The 11,992-nt window shown below is 38.5% G+C and overlaps 2 protein-coding genes across 2 annotated transcripts; both read left to right on the top strand.

The window, feature by feature from the left end:
• Nucleotides 1-392: 392 nt before the first annotated feature.
• On the top strand, nt 393-5,246 carry LOC106937753 (casein kinase II subunit alpha-like). Its single transcript, XM_015019420.1, has 11 exons — nt 393-512; nt 605-706; nt 822-872; nt 962-1,021; nt 1,128-1,211; nt 1,301-1,411; nt 1,489-1,590; nt 3,125-3,225; nt 3,329-3,477; nt 4,050-4,139; nt 4,353-5,246. The coding sequence occupies exons 4-11, from the start codon at nt 1,004-1,006 to the stop codon at nt 4,466-4,468; spliced, it is 771 nt and encodes a 256-aa protein (XP_014874906.1). The 5' UTR covers nt 393-512; nt 605-706; nt 822-872; nt 962-1,003; the 3' UTR covers nt 4,469-5,246.
• A 2,320-nt stretch (nt 5,247-7,566) lies between these two features.
• On the top strand, nt 7,567-11,987 carry LOC106937746 (serum paraoxonase/arylesterase 2-like). The gene is made up of 9 exons (XM_015019412.1): nt 7,567-7,710; nt 7,794-7,864; nt 7,946-8,001; nt 8,195-8,357; nt 9,867-9,993; nt 10,090-10,290; nt 10,387-10,468; nt 10,861-10,989; nt 11,120-11,987. The coding sequence occupies exons 1-9, from the start codon at nt 7,634-7,636 to the stop codon at nt 11,279-11,281; spliced, it is 1,068 nt and encodes a 355-aa protein (XP_014874898.1). The 5' UTR covers nt 7,567-7,633; the 3' UTR covers nt 11,282-11,987.
• The last annotated feature ends 5 nt before the right edge of the window (nt 11,988-11,992 follow it).

The following is an 11,992-nucleotide window of genomic DNA, read 5'->3' as shown; positions in this document are numbered from 1 at the left end:
AAATACCTCAGAAAAACACTCTCGCCTTGTCGCCTGATTAGGGTTTCAGATTCTCCTTTCTGTTCATACTCGGCTTGTTAGCATAAGTTAAAACTTCAAGTAGCAGTTCACAGTTTTAAAGCTCAACCATGATTGTTCAAGAGAGCTACGGCAGGTAGGAGAGAGGCTGTCTGTTTAGTTGCGGAGCTGCTGTGTGAAGTATTTACAATAACTTAGGAAGATGAAAATGGGTTTGTGTTGCAATATTGATTTTGTAAGTCTCATAAAAGACAGCTTCACGTCAACTCTGATGGGTAATATAAAAATGAACAGCAAGACATCAGTCTGACTTTACTTATACTGAAGCTTTGTGCTCACAACTTTTCTGAATATATGCTCAAACTTTTTTCTCTCTCCCCAGAAATCAAGACGACTATCAGCTCGTCAGAAAACTAGGAAGAGGCAAATACAGTGAAGTATTTGAAGCCATAAACATCACAAACAACGAAAAGGTGGTGGTTAAAATACTGAAGGTGCGCTGATGATCATCTGGCACACATAGCTTTTTACTGGTTTGTGATCGGACATTCCAGGGGATTCACTGGACTCTCTTTCTGTTTTCCAGCCTGTCAAGAAAAAGAAAATCAAGAGAGAAATAAAGATCCTGGAGAACCTGAGGGGTGGCCCAAATATCATCTCACTCTTAGATATTGTCAAGGATCCCGTGGTACGTTTGGGCTCCATGTTGTCATGTAAAATGTTTAGGTAGGATATACATTTTTTTTTATTTTTTCTAAATAAACATCGACTCCTTGTGTGTTTGTTCCCCCCCCCCCCTTTGCCCCCGACCCCCAGCTCTGGTCTTTGAACATGTGAACAACACAGATTTCAAGGTAAGACCATTTTTTCTGTCTTCTTTTTCTTTTCTTCTTTTACTTTTACAGTCACTTAATTTTATTTTATTTTATTTTATTTTTTTCAGCAATTGTATCAGACTCTGTCAGACTTTGACATACGGTTCTACATGTATGAAATCTTAAAGGTAAGAAGTAGCCTTAAATTTAGCAGTGTTGCAGTATTTCGGCTTTACTTAAATATAAAAATTGCTAATGTTTTTTTTTTATTTATTTATTTTTTTTTTATTGAAGGCTCTGGATTACTGCCACTCTATGGGTATTATGCATAGGGATGTCAAACCCCATAATGTAATGATCGATCATGAACACAGAAAGGTAACTTAGGTTGCTTTATATACACGTCTTTCTCACCATCTGCGACGCTGATTCATTGTAATAATTAAACTGTACTAAACTTGTCGTAGCTCCGTCTAATCGATTGGGGCCTGGCAGAGTTTTACCACCCAAACCAAGAGTACAACGTGAGAGTGGCGTCCAGGTACTTCAAAGGTCCTGAACTGCTGGTAGATTACCAGGTGAGTTTAAAGTCGTGTTTAAGAAAGAAAGCCAAGACGCCAGTTAAAGATTTTTGCTTCTTCTTGCTTATTTCTAGATGTATGACTACAGCTTGGACATGTGGAGCCTGGGTTGCATGCTTGCCAGCATGATCTTCAGGAAGGAGCCGTTCTTTCACGGTCATGACAATTATGACCAGGTAATGTCTCGCAGCGAGTTATTTTATCGTCTGAGCACAGGCTAGAAAGCGGTGCGAAAGTCAGTTAAAAAATAAAAATCAGCTCACAATTCAGTGAGATTCCAGAAAAAGTGCTTTCTTTGAGTTTTCCTCCTCCTGTATGGAGCCACGCTGCCCGTCCCTCATTTTTTGCTGACCACTGCTGGTCTGCTAGCTGGAAGAAGGATGTTAAACTTTTTTTTTTTTTTTTTTTTTCCTGAATTTTAAGACCCACAGATTTCTCTTTCGGCTGGTTACTGAACGTCTTACCGTTTAACTGGTTAACACCAGCTGTTGTACGAGATTGAGGAAGTGTTTAATCAATCCTTTTTCTTATGTGCATGTGCCAAAATGACAACTAAAAGTGATATATGACATTCTTATATTACCAGGTGGAGGAAGAGTAGCTTATTTGACTTTGGATAAAGTTGTTTCATGTGTTTTTCTCTTCTTTTTTCTTCAGTTTTAAATGTTAGTATAAATACAGTGATAGGATGAAGCAGTGGTATTTTTACTCCTACTTATCATACCATAAGAATCTCATACTGGCCGGTACTTAATTTAGTTCTTATCCTGGTAGCCAAACAAGTTTAGTGGGGTTTTTTGTGCTTTTTTTTCTGCCCCCTCGTATTGCACAACATCTTTTAGTCTTGCAGAGCCACACCCTGGCCTCACATCCCTGTGAGACCTTTTGTTAAATGTAAGATAAGATTTCTCATAAGTGACAGGTTAATGCCTTCCTCAGTAATAACTGTTAAATTAATCTACAAGTTAAACAGAAAAAAAATCCAGTAATCTTACCATATCTGCATATTTGTCCCCACCTTATTTTATTTTTATTTTTTTTATTAACAGAGATGCACCAATCAGTTTTGTGGCACATTTTCAATCTGTTGTAAGCCCTACCAAGGTTCTTCCTATTCAGATTCCTGCTTAAAAGTTGTAATTACGACGGCTCAAAACAGTTCCTGCAATGAATGATTATGATTCATGTCGTGAGCAGAGGTGATATCAGTGAGGACATGGTTGCTGTAAAACAGTTGTGCCATTTTAAAACGGGCAATGATGGCAGAGCTAACATTTGAAATGATCTGATTGGCTGTTAATTAGCATTAGTTGCTGCAACTGCGCTCTCACTTTGATTTAACACAAATACTGTTGTTTAGGGGTGCACGATAATTACCGAGCCAATAGGACTTTTGAGTTTTCAAAGCTCATGTTGGCCCAGTTTGTTTGAAAATAAACCAGTTCCAGTCAATTTCTGGGTTCTGCTCTAGTAAAATTGTAATTATTTGACTCCATTTCCAACTTATAAACAAGCAGTTTGGTTTTTTTCAGGTTTTGTAGTAAAAGTAATTTAAAAATGTTAATGTATTTAGTCTTATGGAAGCCTTTTTCAAGTTTTATTATATATATTTTTTTTTTCCAAACACACTCTTAATATTTAATTTTTTTAATGATTGTGTTGAGTGTGGAATACTTAAGCTCAACTTTTGATAAATGTCTGAACTTACAGCTTGTGCGGATTGCAAAAGTACTTGGCACAGAGGACTTGTATGACTACATCGACAAGTACAACATTGAATTGGATCCACGGTTCAATGACATTCTGGGAAGGTGCGTCATCGAGTCAACTGTTTTGCTTTTTAACGGTTTGACGGATTGTTTGGCCTCAACTTGACCAGCTAATTTGTCTCCCTTTCTTCTCGTTTATTTGCAGACATTCCCGCAAAAGATGGGAGAGGTTTGTGCACAGTGAGAACCAACACCTAGTCAGCACAGAGGCTCTAGACTTCTTGGACAAACTGCTGCGCTACGACCATCAAGCTCGCCTCACAGCCAGAGAGGCCATGGATCATCCCTACTTCTGTACGATTGCTTCTGCCCTTGTTCCTTTTTTTTAATTCTTTTTTTGTTAACATTGTGGAGTTTACGTGCAGCCTTTAATACCCCTCCCATTTGCTTCCTTCTTTTTGTCCTTCTAATTCTTTGTTCTTCCTTCCTTTATTTCTAGTCTCTAATAGTATTTCTTCTGTTCTTAATTTTGTTCTGCCCTTCCTTGTTTTTAATTTCCTTTTAAAGCTGACATGACATTTACCACCTTTACCTCTGTACATCTTTCCCTTTTCACATGCCTTCCTTTCTTCACTGTAGTGCCTCCACCCCTCTCTGTTTGCATCTCCTTTTACGTTTTCTTCCCCATGGGACCATGTGTCCTTCCTCTCCTTCTGTTCTTTCTTGAACTCTTCTTTCCTTCCCTATGACCTTATGTCATGCTTTCCACCTTGCCTATACTTTCTTCCTTGCGTCCTTCTTTTCTATCCGTCTCTATTATACATAAATATGGATGAAATGGTCAGGAATACGACGGGATTTTTACACGGACATGTGGGAATGCTGGCAAGATGTTTTCTAATCCATCTGCTGTATTATATTCTCAGATCCCATCGTCAAAGATCAGGGAAGGGGGGCCACTCCTGGGGGCATGGCTGCCAGCTCCACTCCAGTCAGCTCCTCGAGTATGATGGCTGGTGAGTCACCTTGGACCAGTTGCTGCACCACACTTTATTTCTTTTACAAATTGTTTTGGTGTCAAAGTCTTGGCACAGGCATTTCCTTGAAAGGCTGCAGAACACTTTGAGTCACTAATTTATTATTGTTTTTTTTGTTGTTGTTGTTTTTTTAAATGCTGTGAATGAGACTAGCCTTCGCAAATGAGTAATAACCCTATTTTTTCCTTTCAGGCATCACCTCCATGTCCTCCTCACAGCCGCTGGCTAACATTGCTGGATCGCCCGTCATCTCTGCCCCAAACACTCTGGCCACACAAGTCCCTGCAGCCACCGGGGCCCAGCCCTGAAACCACTTCCTCACCTGTGTTAAACGTGTGCTCATGGCCATGCCCTGCCTAGCTCTCTCTGCGAGCCAGGGCCATGGATATCCCCCCTCCTCAACCCCCCCACCCCCTCTTTTTATGTTGACAATAACAAAGAAGATTTAAATTACTTTTCATGTTCAGTTCTATTTTGACACCTGGACTTGACAGAACCGCATTGTTGCACCTGTCGGGTTTGTTAGACATTAATTTGGGTGTGTTACTTGACAATGCCATTGTCTAGAAATTCTAATAAGATGTAGACATAAAGAGAATGGATAATAAAATTTATTTTGTATGTTCCAAATATACAGTCTTGCTTGAAACTGTTTGATGGGGATCCTGCTGTATTACACTGTGAAACCTTTACGTGACTTCACACAAAACGGGGAGTCGGGGAGATCTGGTGTGTCCCACCTATCAGTGCTCGCCGGTTGCACACGATGTAATGTGCAGGAGTTGTTAGTGTTTTGAAGTTGTTAGATGCTTATCATTCTTTAATTGGACTTTTTTGTAGATATTCTACAGTTACTGTCAGGTTGCATGCACCCAATGCTGAGTTTCACAGGGTCAATAGTTTGCCAACTTTATGTTACTTTCACTTCTGTATGTGTATGTAAGTGTCCATGTTTGTTTTTTATGAAGTCTCTTACACATGATTTTGATTACATAGACAATTTTGTAACTTTTTTTTTTTGTTTTATGCTGGGAGGAGTCATCACCTACGGAAAAACAACTTCAAAAATAAACAATTTAAACAGGGCTTTACAGGCACTACGTTATTGACTGTACCATCCCACAAATGGTTTGTGTCAACTACGAGTAGATGTGGTGTAGGGCAGGAAGACGATTTTAGTTTAAAATGAACCTTGTTTTCCATATTTTGCAGATTCACCTCAGTAGAATCTTACAATATCGCCTAGTCTCGGTTAAGTTCAAACGTGAAACTCGTGGATTCATTGCACAAAGGTCTATTACAAATGTTTTTTTTATGTAAAACTCCAAATTTGATCAGAGAACTTGAGTTTTGTTAGACCAGTAAAAGTGAATCAAATGCAGAATAACGGCCTGCTGACAGGCATGTCTTTGTTCTGTATAGATTATGCACTTCAATGTGCATTGGCAAGCATGGAGTCAGCCGTTGGTTCTGTGGAGGTGAAACCCAGGTTGGTTTAGTTTTTTTTTTTTGTTTTTTTTTAGGTCTGGTGTCATGTTTCTGACAATACCACAGAGATTCTGTGCTGGCCTATAAAGCACAGCAATAGCATGGTTATTAAAACAGGTTTTTGGTACTTTTGACAGCATGAGCTGGTGCTTAGAAAATGAAATCAATGAAGCTTGTCAGCAGGGGCGAGGCAGTATTCTAACCATCACCGGCAATTAATGGACTCTCAGCACTGTTCCTGAGACATCAATTTTCAAATTTAAAGCAAGTGTAACTTATCTGAAAAGTTGCTTAAGTACTTTGGAGTTCTTGAACAACAGTCCCGTTGCTTTTCTCCTTTATTATCCAAGGTAGAACATGGTATTGGTGCTGGCTCAAGAGTTACCCAACATAATGGATGGGCCAGTTGTCGCCCATGTCCTGCAGGCTTCTATGTGTGGTAGTCCTTAAAGTGCCTGAACGAGCTGCAGGTCATGCCTTGTAACTTCTGCAAACACTGTAATGGGCTTTTTGTGCACAATTCATTATGATTATCCCAGTTGCACCCATTCTGCCGCACCTTTTCTTTCCACTGAACTTTCCAATGATATTGCATTTTTTTTGTAAACAGCCTTTCTGTTGAAGGTTTCAGTTACTGTCTGCTGGGCAGCTAACAAAGTAACATTCTTTACCAGGATTTTGTTAGTCATTATGGCCATAGCATCATTTCTGTTTTAAATATCTTTTTTTTTATTACTAGCCCAATTTTTAGACTAATTGATTTTTTGTTTTTCATTTGATTAAGCCATAGTCACAAATATTAGGGTTGATTAAAGGCTGAAGTTGCACTCATTAATAACACCTGACATTGAACAGGTGGGCCTTTGGTCAAAAAGTGAAGTGACTATTATAACCAAAGTCAGCTGTTGAACTCCATTAACAGGCTTAGCATCTTTTGGACAACTTCAAAAACACAGGAACACGTTTTTGACTGAGACCCATGATGTTCTACATGCACATGGTACGAGGACAAGACCACAGATAGCGCTGCCATTTTTCACTTCTCTGGAGTTTTTTTTCCCCCATTCAATACTTCATTTACTTCCAGATCTTTTAATGAACCCCATACAGTATCAAATAAATAGCAGTCCGGGCAGTTTTAAAGGGGACTGCCAAGCAAATTTATGTGAACATGTTTGTGTTTGACTCACTGGATGGAATTAGAGCAAAGGCAATCAAGTCCAAAGTTGTCTAAAACCCAGAGTTTAATCTGGGGGAGCCTACATTTTGCTCATTGTCCGTCCATCCATATTTATTGTCACTTCCTACCACATAACCATGATGGGATGAAACTTTTGCTGCATAAAGGACTTTTTACTGCAGTGAAAACGTGCCGATGTATTCTGTAATTTGCCGGTTATTTGTTTGAGTAAATCAAGTAAATCAAATAAAACTAATATTTCTTCTAATCTTTTTAAGTTACAAAAAAAAAGCTTCGCGGTTTACTATGCTACGTAATATTTTGTAACTTCAAACAATCAATTAAAAATAAATAAAAGACTTCGTCTTATTGCTTTGGGATTTTTTTTTCTGGTTTCTGTGAGAAACAAACACAAAAAGCTGTTACTAAAGCGTGAATAGCTTGTTATACAGACGTGCATAAAATGATGCATTCGTTGAATTATGTAGTGTTGGATATTACTTTTGCCAGCGACTTCACATTCTCACAAAACAAAGCAACCTCCTGTGTCCTATGAATAAAACCATGAATGTTTTCTATTATTATTTTTTGTTCTGGTGAACCTCTATTTAAACGCAACCCAAAATATGCGAACAGAGCAGCGATCAATCAATACGACCACCCTGTCTGTACCAAGAAGAAACAGTTGTCATTTGTCCTACATTATTGAAAGCAGCATTGACCCCTCCCGTTATGATTCGTCTCATGCGGCTGAGCCCATAAAGATTAAAGCACTGTGTGAAAAGTTTGCAGTCGCGCTGTGAAAATGGGAAAGTTCGCAATCATTTCGATTGCAATAGCAGCACTTTCGGTCCTGCTCGGAGAGAGGGTCCTCAATATTAGGTAAGGTGGAAGTCAGCTGGTTTGTTTGTGTTTATTCAACCTGTTTGCTACATTCAATGTAACTTTCTGCTTAAATTCGACAGCAAAAGGCACCTCATTTTCAGGGAGGTGGGCAACAAACATCTCCCCAACTGCGTGGCGCTCAAAAACATAGGCAAGCGACGAAACAACCAAAAATGCAGCCAAAACAGTGTTTGAAAATATTAAAGTAGCGGTTCATTATTTTCTCCTGCAGAACATGGCTCCGAGGATATAACCATTGTGGGAGATGGCCTTGCCTTTATCAGCGGTGTGGGTATTTATTTTGTAACGCAGCCAAGTCTTTGCCCTTGTATAATAAAGCAAACGTGCAGCAAACTCAATCATAGGGCCATATTTCATTTTAAATCTGTTGACATTTATTATTGTCGGATTTATTGTCGATAATCAGAATTTGTTGCTTGATTGTTTTATGATTAAATTATTTCTTTTTAAATATTTACAGGGACTCAAGTTTCCTGGATTCCCATCCTCGGGTGAGCCTGGAAAAATCTACACCCTTGATCTCAAAGATCCTAATCTGAAACCGGTGGAGCTGCGTATGCCAAGGAACTTTGATTTGGAGTCATTCAACCCGCATGGCATCAGCGTGTACACAGATCCAAGTGGTAAGATGCTTCTTTTGGTTTATGGAATTGAGGACATACAGCTACTGTTCAGCTTCCTCTTGTCTGTTGCTGCTGAGTCTGTGCCAGGTTGTGGTATTAAAGTATAGGGCTGCACAATATTAGGAAATGTGCAATAATTTCGGTGAAGTTGTAATAACCCATCACCTCTGATTAGTGCAAACAGACTGCAGACAGCGAGGTGTTCTTTAAAAAGTTCCTTCAGGCCTACATCAGCTGTTTTTGACAACTTTTAGTTGTAGTTTCTTAGTGGCTTAACAACTTTACCACCTTTAACCTTCTAAAACATTTTATTCTGCAATATATTCATAACACCAAATTACCACAGTGCCTGAATGCATTGGACTTCAGCATACCAACCAGTTCTTTGCAATACGCATTGAATAGTTTTTACATATATTCGCTTTACTTGTACGGTATGTATTTAAAATAAATTACAATTCAATCGAATTAAGCTCCTTTCAATGAAATGCCAAAAGAAATGCCATTGTGACCAGTCTTTTTTAATTTTTTATTTACTTGAAGGATTTAGTAAGCCAACACAGCCCCTCCTTCACTTTGTGCTGACTGAAAGAAGGCTCCTCCACTTTTCACTTGCTTGCCGAGACAAACAACATTCATAAACTAATTGCTTTTATTGGGCAGTCTACTCAAAATGCTACAAGATTCATTTTTCATGAAAGCAGCCAAGTGACTTCTCCACCTGACAAAAATCAGCTACCAGCTTTCTACGCTTGTTCTAGAACGAGCAGAACAGTAAAACATTATGAGTACTAAGCACATTAAATTAGCCTGGCCACTGTCTTTCTGTGCAATTCAACTCAAAGTTCTCGCTTCCAGCCCTGTCTGGGCTTTCTCCCTTTGACCTGGGTTGTTTCCAGTAATTTAGTTTTTTTAAAAAAAATTATACTGGGCTAATCAGCAAACAGAAGAAGTTTTCTTTACTGCTGTAGAATTGCAGTCTGCCTGTAGTTTTAGCAAATGACAGTTGAAGAAGTGAACAATGTCGCTCAGTTCTTGTTGGCCATGTTTCCAAATATTGGATTAACATTAGCAGCCACCTCGTTCAGACCAGCTCTTCTCTCTTCACAGTGGAGGATGGTTGTTTACATTGCAGGACATTTCTAGTAAGCTCCATGGTGTCAAACTGGCGCGTAACATACGCCACGGGCAAACGTTAGCGATTGGGTAAAATCGCTTTCGTGAAACCATCGTCTCTCAACAGCCGAGAGTCCAGACCCTCCGTATGAAGCACAGCGTAGTACGAGGGGATGGTTTTTCCCAGGCTGCTATGAAATCTGCTGATAAGGTTCTTTTCTATGTAATAGTTTGAGTCTACGTATGAAAATCAAAATAACATTAAATTCATAACACCTGATAGGCACTTTTTTCATTTAAAGTTTTCTTACATCATTTCTCTCACTTGCATTCCTAAAGCTTAGTTTGTGAAGTTCCTAAAGTGTTGCTTTCCTTTTTGTGTTTCTTTGTCAGATGGCACGGTCTACTTGTTCGTTGTTAATCATCCTCAGTTTGGAAGCCAAATTGAGATCTTCAAATATGTGGCAGATGGCTCCTCCCTAGTGCATATTAAAACCATAAAGCACGAACTACTGCACAGGTGAACACTCTTTGATAATCTGAAATTTACTACAATTTGTCATCGGCCTTAAAAATGATTCTATTTTTTATATGAGACTATTTTTGTCCTTTGCAGTGTGAATGATATTGTTGCAGTAGGGGTTGAGAGTTTTTATGCCACCAACGATCACTACTTCAACAACAATCTCCTGAAAACATTGGAGATTATTTTGCTTATGCCTTGGACCAATGTCGTGTTCTACAGTCCTAAGGAAGTGAAGGTAGTCTCTGATGGCTATCACTTTGCCAATGGCATCAATATGTCTCCAGACCAAAGGTGAGGATTCTTGCCTGGGGTATCCAGCATGGTGGCTGTTTGCTTTTGTGTGTGTGTGTATTGCTTTACGGTTGTAAAAATTCCTCTTCTTTATAGGTACATATATGTGGCAAACATATTAAACCACAGTGTGAATGTATTGGAGAAGAAAAAAGACAACACACTGACGCCAATAAAGGTAGAAATACTCAGGCATGCAAACTTGCTGTGCTTTTTAAATCAAAGTTAGTTTATGATTACTTTTTCATCAGATTTTATAATGGCATTTTGTTTTTAATATAAGTATTCAGTAATATTTGATCAACTGGATGGAAAATTTCAGTAAACTTAATCATTTGTGTAGTGGTCTAATAAAAATGAAGGCAACTTGCGTTCTAAAAAAATGTTTTTTGCCTTTATTACAAATATTTTGTTTTAAGGACAAAAGTCATGGAAAGTTTTAGAATTGCAAAGGTCAAAAAGCAGATTCTGTATTGCCCAACTATGGGTATGGCGCATGCTTTTTCTCAAGTGGTTACTTTTTTTTCACAGTTTTCTTTGGATGCATAGTAATTTTTGTTTCCTCACCAGTCTATGCCTTTGGGTTCACTCTGTGACAACGTCGAAGTGGATCCTGAAACCGGCGACCTTTGGCTGGGCTGTCACATTAATTCAAAGAAGCTTTTCCTGTTTGATCCCAAAGACCCTCCAGGCTCAGAGGTTTGTGTTGCTATCAAAACAGAAGAACATAAAAACATTAACCTTCTCCTAAGACATAATGCAGGTGGTGGTGTTAACTATTTATTACGCCTGATTATGCTTGGTACATTTAATTTTATTTGTTTTATAGGTCATCCGCATCCAGAACATTCTCTCAGATGAACCCGTGGTGACCCAGGTGTATACAGATGATGGCAATGTGCTCATGGGCTCTTCGGTGGCAACTGTCTACGGGGGGAAGCTTCTCATAGGGACCGTGTTTCATAAAGCGTTGTGTTGTGATTTAAAATAGGCAAATGGAGGTGATTAACCTCTCAACTTGTCTCAACTCAAAACATTTACATGTCCATGAGGACAGCGGTGTCCTCATGACAGTAAAGGGTTTAAATAAGGAAGTTTAGCCAATAAAATGGAAATCAGGATATACCTCTTTGGTTAGACGGGGCGGTGATGATTTTAATGGTGATGTGCTGCAGGGTTCAGGGTTTTCTCCTAACAAAGTCTTCTGAAAATATACTTGAAAGGATCTGATAACAGAGAACCTCTCCAAGTAGGCGCTTACTGAGCCACACAGCTGAAAAAAAAAAAAAAGAAAAATCATATTTACAAGTGAATTTTCTTTCTTTTTTTTTTTCTCCTGTAGTGTTGGACAGTAATTCAGTCATTTCAAATACATGGGTAGATTATTCAGGATATTAGTTTGTGTTCATTAAAAATGATCTTTTCAGTGAAAATGTGGGTTTTGAGTTGTTTGATGTGGTTGTAATATTTGTAATTGAAATAAAAACGCTCTTAAAAGTACATTTTTAACTAACACATTGTCAACTGCTGTGCCATATGGTATATAAATAATATCCGCTGATAGAAATTGTATCTTTTTTTTTTTCATTTGCACAACAGAATGACTCTAAAAGTAGTAGTATTGTTTCACATCTATCTTTTCATCAGTTTTGTTGTGGGGGTTTTTTGCAAAATTTTCTTGAAATATCAATATTTCAAAAAT

The sequence above is a fragment of the Poecilia latipinna genome, unplaced genomic scaffold (genome assembly GCF_001443285.1).
Source record: "Poecilia latipinna isolate Pla-1442-1.1 unplaced genomic scaffold, P_latipinna-1.0 Scaffold2431, whole genome shotgun sequence".
Taxonomy (NCBI): Eukaryota; Metazoa; Chordata; class Actinopteri; order Cyprinodontiformes; family Poeciliidae; genus Poecilia; species Poecilia latipinna.
This window is presented reverse-complemented; position numbering and strand designations above follow the sequence as displayed.